Raw genomic sequence first — 11,176 nt, forward strand, 5'->3', positions numbered from 1 at the left:
TTATTGTTTAATGGCTACAGTTGCAGTTTCAGAAGATGAAAAATGTTCTGGAGATGGATGACAGTGATGATTGCACAATAATGTGAATGTACTTGATGCCATAGAACTGTACACTTAAAAATAATTAAAAAAGCAAATGTTAGGTTATGTATGTTTTACCATAATTTAAAAGATAAAAGGAATGGGTACTTCTACATGCTATAACATAAACAACCCCTGAAAACATTACCTAAGTGAAAGACACCAGATACATAATACGACAGATCTTATGATTCCATTAATATGGAGATATTTTCAAATTAACTGTGGTAGTAGTTGCACATATCTGTGAATACACTAAAAACTATTGAAATGTATACTTTAAATGGGTGAACTGTATAGTATGTGCATTATATCTCAATAAAGCTATTAAAATTTAACTGATTTTAATCTAGGATCACATTTATTTGAACTTCTGAAAACCTTAAGTGACATCCCATAAATTCTGAAATCACATTCTGGTGACATATTGGGAAAAAGTATATAAATCAAAGGACTGGGGTTTAGAACAGCTGGCAAGAAAGATCAGATGGTCTGTGGGCATGGTGGCTCTCCAGTCATCATGGCAAGGACAAAGGCAAGATTATAAAACACACTAGGTTGAAACTGATCAGAGACCTTTATTATGGTCCTCATCATTCATTAGGCAACCTACACAAATCATTTTCTTTTCCTCTGGCTCAAAAGAGGCTGCATCAAAGCCTGAAATGGAAGACATAGTAGTGGAAGACCTTGTAAAGAAAAGCTAACAGGTGAGACCTCTGTTTATCCCAGTTTAGATGATGGTAGAACAGGAAAAGCATGTAAGTACAATATTCCAAACAGTCTGTTCTTCAAGGCAGAGGCCTGCAGGAGAGGGGCTGGCCAGAGGATGCAGGTGAAAGCTCACAAAACTGCCGAGCTCAGCCATCAATCCAAAGTTCCTAAAAACAAAAACAAAAACAAAAACAAAGAAAACAAAGATCAACAAATAAAGCAAGGTGCCTCAAGAACTGGATAAGTTTAACAGACTGGGCAAAGTTCAAGGGGAAACTGCATTGGTACTGGCAGTTCTCTAAGACCAAAATACTCATTTTGAGGAAGAGCCATTCAAAAGATCTCAGAGGATAAACATGTCACTATGGAAATTGGGCAGCTGGGAATTAAGCATACTGGTCCAGAGTTAGAATTAGAGGTGGGGAAAGGGCAAAGAAGTTGCCATGTTAGTTAATGAGCACTTGAGAATTCCATACAAAGCATGATACAAAATAAAAATGAGATTAAGTTTTCTAAGCCAAAAGTTTATAATCTTCTGAGAAAGTTCCAGATCAAGATGGGAGACTGAGCCCACAAGTTTGTATGTCCTCCCATCCAAGATTCCATTCAAAAGAAAATAAGGTTTTAAAAAGTATAAATAATAATGGGGTCTATCCGCAATTAAGAGATTTCATCAAAAAGCTGAATAACAGAAATCTGATTGAAGTAGGTTTATAAATAGAGCAGGGAAAAAACATAAGCCTAGAATGAATAGAAGGAGCAGCAGAGGTGGGAGCCCATCTGCCCAAGAGACTCATGGACAGTCTCCAGGCAGACACAGACACCAGGAACGACAGAAAGCAGCACAGGCTAGAAAGGATTAATGACTTGAGGGTCGACATGAGAAATATTTGGCCCCACTTCCCTACATCCCTTCCAGCCTGTAGCATTACCAAAAGGACAAACATTTAAAGCTAAATGGAAAAAAAATCAGATGGCTCTCTTCCAATAAACTAAATAAATTATCTGCAGAACTGTCAAAGCCTCTGAAATGCTACTGTCCCATAGTAAGGCATTCAGGGCCCCAGCATAACATCTGGTCCCACCTCTGCCCACCCTCAAGTCCCAGTGCCAAGCAAAAAAAAAAAAAAACCACCTTCCCATGTATATACAGCTTCCAAACAGCCTTCTTACTCCCTCAATCCTAAACAGTATGAAAATTACTGGGCAAACTGCAAAATGAAAGGAAAAACTAAAATTCATTAAAAAAAAAAAAAACCTAGAATAAAACAGATAACGCAGAGAAAAGAACATATAAGAAAACAAAGCAAAAATACCTCTAAGTTAAAAAAAAAAAAAAGAAACAGCTTCTTCTTGTGATAAAGGCCAAGTTCCCGCTAAAATCGAATGATAAAGCTGACTGAAATAAGAAAATCCTTCAAGCACTGAAAGCATCAATGAAAGTAAAATCCAAGATCTAGAGAAAGCAAGAACACAAAGTAAACCCAGCCTCCAAATCTGCTTTTACCCTGAGGTCATTTGCTAGTCCAAAAGACAGAGCTGAGAAATGTTAGCTGAGTCAAATCTAAGATTCTGCCCAAGTGGGAAGGTCAGATTTTTTAAAAAGTGCAGTCCCAAAAGGTTATACCCCCAGAGTAAAGCTAGATTAGAATTAAATCAGCCCCCTCACAGACTTACAGTCAGGGTTCACATGTATTTATTAACACAGTGAGCCAAGAATCCTCAAGTCTTGGATTAGGATTAAAGAGATCCTGAATTTGGATTAAGGAGATCCTGAATTTACACACTCCCCTAGGTGCCTTGCAGCAGCAACTGAAAATCTTTGGAGAAACATTTCATCATACAGGCCTCAAACTAGCCAACAAATAATTTTTTCAATTACAATGACCAACACACCAAGATAACTAAGTATAAAGAGGAAAAAAGACCATGAAGCAATATCAAAAGGAACAAGTCAGGAAAAAAAATAATAAGCAGCCTCAAGAGACTGTGGATATTAGACTGGACAGAGACTATAAAACAATTGCATTTACTTTGCTTAAAGAAAATAAAAGACAAGCTTCAAAACATCTGGAGTGAATACAGTAACAAGGGACAAAATAGATTTGAAAAAAAAGCAAATGGAATTCACAGAACTGAAGATACAAAAACAAAAGCAAACTAAGAAATCAATAGGAAAATTTAAAGGAGACAAGACCATGAGAGAAAGAATTAAGCTAGATCAGAAAAAAAAACTACACAGAATGCAGCATGGAGAGGCAAAATTATGACTATGCTTTAATATACATTCAATGGGAATCCTAATGAGAAAGAAGAAAGAACAAAGCAGAGCCATTATCTGAAAAGATACTAGCTGACACTTCTCCAAAACAGATAAAAGATATTAATCTATAGATTTAAGAAGCCTAAGCAGACCAGAAAGGGTAATATGCAGATAGCTACATCCAAGAGAAACTACAGAGAAATCAAAGACAAATACAAAATCTTCAAAGTAACCAAAAAATGGGGCGCCTGGGTGGCTCAGTTGGTTAAGCATCTGCCTTTGGCTCAGGTCATGATCCCGGAGACCCAGGATTGAGAAGTCTGCTTCTCCCTCTGACCTTCTCCCCTCTCCTCTCATGCTCTCTCTGTCTCTCTCACACACTCTCTCTCTCTCTCTCAAATAAATAAATAAAATCTTTAAAAGTTACAAAAAAGGACAAATTAGCTTCAAAAGATTAACAGATTAACAGTGATTTCTCAACAGAAACAATGGAAGCCAAAAAATAGAATGAGAGCTTCAGCATGATAAATAACTTTCCACCTAAAATTCTATATTCAGCAAGACACCTTTTTTAAAGACTTTATTTAATTAATTTATTTATTTGACAGAGAGATCACAAGTAGGCAGAGAGGCAGGCAGAGGGAGAGGGGGAAGCAGGCTCCCCACCTGACCAACTGAGCCACTCAGGCACCCCAGCAAGATGCCTTTAACAATGAAAAAAAAAAAAAAAAAGGCTTTATTGAGATATAATGCACATACTATACAGTTCACCCATTTAAAGTATACATTTCAATAGTTTTTAGTGTATTCACAGATATGTGCAACTACTACCACAGTTAATTTGAAAATATCTCCATATTAATGGAATCATAAGATCTGTCGTATTATGTATCTGGTGTCTTTCACTTAGGTAATGTTTTCAGGGGTTGTTTATGTTATAGCATGTAGAAGTACCCATTCCTTTTATCTTTTAAATTATGGTAAAACATACATAACCTAACATTTGACTGGTGGCTCAGTCTATTAAGTGCCTGCCTCTCCATCTACTTGTGATTTCTCTGTCAAATAAATAAATAAAATCTTTAAATAAATAAATAAATAAATAAATCTTCCCACAAGGAAAATTCTACTCCAGATGACTTCACTGGTGAATTCTACCATTCAAATTAGAAATAATGGGGTGCCTGAGTAGCTCAGCCAGTTAAGCATCTGCCTTCAGCTTAGGTCATGATCCCTGAGTCCTGGGAGCGAGCCGGCATCAGGCTCAGCAGGGAGTCTGATACACAGAAAAGTCAACTGTAGTTTTACGAAAGACAAGAAAACTAAAAAAATTTTAGCATATAGGAGAATGACTTCATGATCTTGGGGCAGGGAAAAAAGTCTTAAACAGGAAACAAACAGCATTACATATAAAGAAAATTAATACATTTGACTATGTTTAAATGAGAACTGATTTATCAACAGATACCCTAAAGGGTGAAAAGACAAGTCATAAACCTGGAAAAGATATTTGCTTCCCATATGATGAAAAAGATTCACATTCAGAAAAAATAAAAAACAAAAAGCATACACACATACACACACACATATAATCACAGATACAGCCATAAATCAGTAAGGAAAAAGACAAAATATCCAAGATAAAAATAAGACACCACCCCACCTCAGAAAAAGAACATGCATATGAAAAGATGTCACCAGTAATCAGGGCAATGCAAAATAAAAGTACTATGCAATTATCATTAACATCCCTACCAGACTGGAAAAATTAAATACCAAGTGTTGGTGAGAATGAGGAGTAATGTGAATTATTATATACTCTAGGTAGAAATGTGAATCAGGTATGCAGGAAGTTCAGCAATATCTACAAAAGAGGGAGATATACATATACTATGTCCCAGCAATTTTATCCACACACACATGCACACACCCCTAAAGAAATATGTGTAAGAATGTTCATAGTCATGAGGGGGGAGAAGGCAAGCTGAGGACAAAGCATCAATAGTGCATTGTTAGTAACAGAAAAAAAAGTTATCCAAATATCCACATTAAAGTGGTTCAACTGTAATACTGTCACACAATAGTATGTCACACAGCACAGAAAACAAGAGATATGTGCAACCACACAGATGATCTCATAAATGCATTAACCTAAAGAAAACAGCCCTAGGACAGAAGATGATCAATGAATACATACAGTGGTCTGGTTACATTTTTAGGAAGTTCAAAAAAATATTAAACCAAATCAACTGTTTAAGGATGCATGCATATGTGGTGAAACTATAAAGAAAATCAAGTAATTACCAAAAAGCCAGGATACTGTTATGTCAGGAAAGGGGATGGAAAGATCTGCCATGAAAAAAGAATATATAGAGAGTTTCTGGGGGCTGACACTATTCTATCTCTTGACCTAGCTAGCGGTTGCAATGGTGTTCGTTTTGTTATTTATTGACTTTACATTTGTCATCTGTGTTCATAAGGAAAGGCTTAGAAAAAAATATACACATAGGGGCGCCTGGGTGGCTCAGTGGGTTAAGCCGCTGCCTTCGTCTCGGGTTGTGATCTCAGGGTCCTGGGATCGAGTTCCGCGTCGGGCTCTCTGCTCAGCAGGGAGCCTGCTTCCTCCTCTCTCTCTCTGCCTGCCTCTCTGCCTACTTGTGATCTCTGTCTGTCAAATAAATAAATAAAATCTTTTTAAAAAAAAGAAAAAAATATACACACATAAACTCATCTGCATAAAATATCTCGAAAATTACACAAGAGACTAATAACAGTTGCCTGCAGGGAAGGCACCTCTATGAGAGATGAAAGGATAGAAGAGGTAAAGGAAGTTTCCCATGTTTGGAGAACTGTTCACAGTACTATTTTTCAACTACTATACTCAACTGATATGTAAAGCATGGGAGATTTAGCTAGGATAACATGATACATTATCAGTCTTCACGATGTCAAAGTATAGTATAGATGACACCAAGTAAAAGCTACAAGTTGGCTAAAAAATGTGAAAGGAAAAAATGGGTCCACTAATAGTCATACCTTCCAAAGTGGGGAGTTCACAAAAACAACAAAAAAAAATATTTTAGTATGTTATGTAAACTGTAAAAGTAATAAAGGAACTAAAAATAATGATATAACTTCCAAAAATCAGAAAGGAAGGATTTATGGAGCAGTATAGGTTACCTAAATCTTCATTTATCACAGCAAGAAGTTAATATATAACATCTGGAGGTGAAAAATCAAGGATGAATCGTATTATTTAGAAATTTAAGTCACCACCTGAAAGCTAAAAACAAAACAACAAGAGTGTGGAGCAGCAGCTGTCTTTCATTATAAGCCATTAGATAACTGATTTTCAAGCATGGATATATACTGCCTTGATAAAAAAAGAAAAAAATAATTTTCTACTTAGAGCATATACATCTAAGGACATGAGAACATTTACTTTACCAGGTACAAAATATAATACTGACTGAATCTGCAATGGCTAAAATGGCCAAAATTCAGATCTACTAATGTAGGCAGAGCAGATGAATGTAATTACTGAGATTATTGGATCAAAAGATGAGTGAATACATCCACCACTCAATAAGTAACCATTTATTAAAAATCCAAGCTAAGTACTATGCCATGGTAGAGACCAGAGTAGAAAACTACTTGAGATCTCTCCACTTCTATGCCTGGCACCTTCCAATTCATTATCCAGAGGTCTGCAGTGTTAAGTCTTTAAAATGCAAATCTGATTGTACATCCTTTGAAAAGCTGGTAATTAAAAATGAGGAGGTACAGTAGACTCCAAACAAGTTTGGAGAACTGATGGGAAGTCAGTCACAAGAAGCTGCCTTCCTCAGGGAGGCAATTAACAAGTTCTTTTTAAGAAAAATGAGTAAGTAGGGACGCCCAGGTGGCTCAGTTGGTTAAGCAGCTGCCTTCGGCTCAGGTCAGGATCCCAGTGTCCTGGGATCGAGTCCCACATTGGGCTCCTTGCTCAGCAGGGAGCCTGCTTCTCCCTCTGCCTCTGCCTGTGCTCATTCTCTCTGACAAATAAATAAATAAAATCTTAAAAAAAAAAAAAAAAAGAAAGAAAAATGAGTAAGCAGAAAAGTGTTAAGAAAGATCTACAAATTAAGGGCGCCTGGGTGGCTCAGCAGGTTAAGCCTCTACCTTCGGCTCAGGTCATGATCTCAGGGTTCCGGGATCAAGTCCCGCTTCCTCCTCTCTCTCTCTCTCTGCCTACTTGTGATCTCTCTGTCAAATAAATAAAATCTGTTTAAAAAAAAAAATCTACAAATTGAAAGAATACTCAATAATCTAGACTTAAAGCTAGCCATGGGAATGTATCTTCAAACACATTTAAAAGAAATGTAACAAAAGAGTGAGAGGCCCAGGCTGATATACAAAACAAACGAGGAGAAATAGTGAAATAAATATATCCAGAAAGGATTCCTGAAGGTAATGAGGCTTTAAGGAGATAATGAGAATGCCCCGGTATTGTAAAGGTGAGAACGAACTGAAAGTGCATGGCTCTCTCATATTCAATCAGAAAATGCGCCAGGAAAAATAAGCTGATCAGATTTAGGAATTATCAGAGAAACAGATATCCATCTGAGAAAAGATAGCTAAAATAAAGTATCTCAAATATTTTTTACTTCAATAACAAGACTTAGTACATGAGTTAACCCAAAGTTCTTAAGAATAGACAGAAGGCAATTACAATCTCCAGTGGCAAAATAATGACTTTATACAGATCGCTGAAGAAGAAAAAAGAGCAAGAAGCAACCCTTTAAATGTTGGCAATTGTTTCTGATCTCTAGCATTATGGTGAAGGGAAGATTATATATAGCATTATATGAGGGGAATGGTGATCAAAGTAAGAATCTTCTTAATCCACCTAACCCCACCAGGATTTTTATATACCCTCTCATTTTTTATAATTAGCAATTTTCAGGGAAAAGTTCTAGCTACCCATGAGAATCAGAATTGCTAAGTCTCACTAGATTCAACATTAGTTTTTCCCAACTTAATAGAAAATAGACAGAAAGAATTATCCCTAAGAAGAACCAGGTAGCAGTTTTATAAGGTTCTGAACTCAGATCACGGGGCATGGAAGAGACAGGTGGAAATGGTTACCAACTGACAAAGAACTCACCTTCCAGAAAAGCAAATTCATCCACAGCCTCTATTGCATTATCTGAAACACACAGTAAAAGGACACTTGACTAATTCTGGTCATTTGGACATCAACCCCTTTAAAAAGCCACAACCCACATAAAAAAAAGGGCATGACGCTTTATGCAAATAAGGGCATTTATAAACTTTGTCCCTTGCTGCCATGAGGCCCATTTCTACTCCACCACCAAATCTTACATATCAGCTGTCTCTCTATAAAAGTAGGAAAACTCTAGGTAAACCCTGTTGCATGGGGGGAACCTTTTTGCTCTGAAAGCCATCAAAGAAGAATCTAGCAAAATAGAAGGGAAAGCAGGATTAAGGTATACGAAAGCTTACACAGGCACAGGGTTTACCAACTAAAGAGACAGAAATCAAACTCCCTGCTTCTAGGGGAAAAAGAAGTGCCCAGCCTGGTACAACATGGCAAAAGGTACAAAGCGGTCTAGTTAGCTTTAGCAACACTTAGACTCCCTTCATTACCTACCCCACCACCTCTCCTGCCACTCAAAAGCATAGGGACTCTAAAAGCTAGGTCTTTCTCTCACTGAGGCATCATACGGAGAGACCTCTGACCTTACAGTGATGGCTTCTCCAGCAGTGAGAGGGAAACCTGCCCCAGCCCTCCCTTCTTTGCCCCCAGATACTGAATCCTGCAGTGACACTCTACCCAAATCTCTCCTCTGGAGGGTTTTCCTTTTTCCTTGTTGAGCACAGCAGTAGGCATCTTTTGCAATGGTCTCCACAAACAGTTCCTATGAGGGGAACAAGGAGAATTGAATCAATGGGTTCTAGCACAATTCTGGTGAGCACTTCTATTTGAGTGGTGGGAAGGGAGTAAGGGCGGCTCTGGAGAGGTTTTCTGTCCCGGACTTCATGAGCGTCTATTATTCCCTTTCCCCCTAACGTGGTAGCCCAAGACACGTCCCCCCCTCGCCTATAGATCCCCACTCCTTCACTTGACACTCTTACAAGTTAAGTTAGACGCTCGAAATGCAACTTGAAGTCGTTGTGCAAACCCCTTATGATGAGGCAGGTCTGTTACGTCTTTCTCCTAGTCTTCCCTCCGACGCTTCGTCTCGGCACCTTCCTCACTTCCTCACCTCCTGACCGGGCACCTTCCTCACCTCCTCACCCCCAGTCCAGACCCTCTCCTCCTTCCTCGCTTCCCCGCCTCCCCAAGTCGCTCCAGTCGCCGCTACGCCCCGCCCCCCGAAAGCTACCCGAGGCCCCGCCCCTGGCCTCCACTCCGCCCCGCAACCCCGTGTGGCCCCGACGCTCCCGCCGCACCGCGGCTCGTGCCAGAATGAAGATGGCTTCCTGTCCCGCGAGGGTTACGTCGGGGTCGGCCTTCACCAAAGCCTTCACTCGCGCTAAAGGCAGCCTCGAGAGACGAGCCCCGGGTGCGCTCGTCGGGGCTTGTGGCTGCGGAGCAGCCGCCTCCCCGCTGGGCCCCTCCTCCTCCCGGGGCGTCCCGCTCCCAGCCGCCGCCGCCGCCATCCGGGCCCCGAGCGTGCTGCGCGCGGCCGCCGACTGTGCGCGCGCAAGCGACGCCAGCCCCTTTCCCGCGCGCGCTGGGGGCCACGCCCCCAATGGGCGCGTGGCTCCGCCCTTTACGTGGCTGGTCGCTCCCGGGACTCCCGCAGGGAGGGGACGGGCTCTAGGCGTGGTGGCTCTGAGTGTACTGTGCCTTTAGGCTCGCGTGTACACTTCTTCTCGGTCCTGGTGAGCGCAGTCAGGCCTAGTTGACCCCGGGCACCGTCCTTTAGTGATTGAATGTGATTGAGCCGAGCTAGTGCCTGGAGGAGCTCGTCGGTCTAGAGAAACCCAAGACCCGACCTTCAAGAGAGTCTCAGTCAAGGGATAAGCGAGTGACAGAGAGGACTGAGAAGATCAGGGGCGCGTGCGAGGCCCGGGTGTCCCCGGGAGGTCCAGCGGGCGGAAAACAGGGTACCGAGAGGGGCGTGAAATCTGGACCAGTGCTGAAGAGAAGATGCCCTCGAAGGAGGTAGGACCTTGGCAAGCAGAGATCGAAGAATTTCAGTCCTGACAGGAAACCACAAGTAAAAATCGTCGACGTCACAAGCCGTCCACGCTTGTTCAGTCACGAGTTGCACCAGAGCGTTGGCTCTCAAACTTTAGGTTCGCAGGCTCCCTTTACGGTCTTAGAAATTACTGAGGACCCCGAAGAGCTTTGGTTTCTGTGGTTTAATTCTGAAATTAAAAGTTTCAGAATTCAATTTACGATAACTAATATACGTTAACATAAATAACGTTTTAAAACAGGCTTCCCCCCACCCCCAAAAAAAGTCTTTTATAGAAGACCACTGGTTTCTCCAGCTGCTTCTGTATGTTAACGTTAGCACTTTATCCCATAGATCTGGAAATTCCTCTGCATGTTCTTGAGAAATGAGAATGAAAAGGGCAAATAACCTCTTAGAATTGTTAGGAAAATAGGTGTGACTTCACAGACACCTGAAAAGGGCCTTTAGAATACACTCCACCCCTGATTAGTCCCCACACCAAAGTCTGAACCGGACATAGAGGAACATTCATATTTGCAGTAACAGTTTTAATCTAAGTCAGTTCTAATAGCTCACATTTTTTAGCATTTTCTGTGTGCATGATTCATTCTTTTTCATGTGCTCCTACATTTATGTATTTATGTACTGAGTAACATTCTCTTAATACCCTTTTTGGAGTAGGTAATATTTTAACTTTGCAGTTGAGGAAGTTAAAAGACACACGAGGTGGTTAATTTACGCACAACAGAATGCAGTCAAGCCAAAATGAGGTTGGATTAGATCATCTCTATCTCCATTCATCAATAATGTAGTAAACTCTACATGACTAGATTAGCAGAGGCTCCCCTAGAACAGAACAAGAGGCTTGGCCAAGATTAAAATATTCAGAAATGAGGTTGTGTCACTGAAAATTTCACCACAACCTCCT

General features: G+C 40.4%; 1 protein-coding gene across 1 annotated transcript; it reads right to left on the reverse strand.

Annotated features, from left to right (window-relative positions):
- Positions 1 to 639: 639 nt before the first annotated feature.
- Positions 640 to 9,786, reverse strand: POLE4 (DNA polymerase epsilon 4, accessory subunit). Its single transcript, XM_082743846.1, has 4 exons — positions 9,515 to 9,786; positions 8,895 to 8,979; positions 8,205 to 8,246; positions 640 to 962 (listed from the first exon to the last, which is right to left on the reverse strand). Exons 1-4 carry the CDS (start codon positions 9,722 to 9,724, stop codon positions 949 to 951), a joined length of 351 nt encoding a protein of 116 aa, XP_082599972.1. The 5' UTR covers positions 9,725 to 9,786; the 3' UTR covers positions 640 to 948.
- Between the last annotated feature and the right edge of the window lie 1,390 nt (positions 9,787 to 11,176).

The sequence above is a fragment of the Mustela nivalis genome (assembly GCF_964662115.1).
Source record: "Mustela nivalis genome assembly, chromosome: 8".
NCBI lineage: Eukaryota > Metazoa > Chordata > Mammalia > Carnivora > Mustelidae > Mustela > Mustela nivalis.

Excerpts from the sequence above, each read along its gene's own strand:
- POLE4 (XM_082743846.1), bottom strand. The coding sequence starts at position 9,724 with ATGGCGGCGGCGGCGGCTGGGAGCGGGACGCCCCGGGAGGAGGAGGGG. Across the intron at positions 8,980-9,514 it reads TCATTCTGGCACGAGCCGCG|GAACTGTTTGTGGAGACCAT; the intron begins GTGCGGCGGGAG and ends TTCCCCTCATAG. Across the intron at positions 8,247-8,894 it reads CCTCCAGAGGAGAGATTTGG|ATAATGCAATAGAGGCTGTG; the intron begins GTAGAGTGTCAC and ends TGTGTGTTTCAG.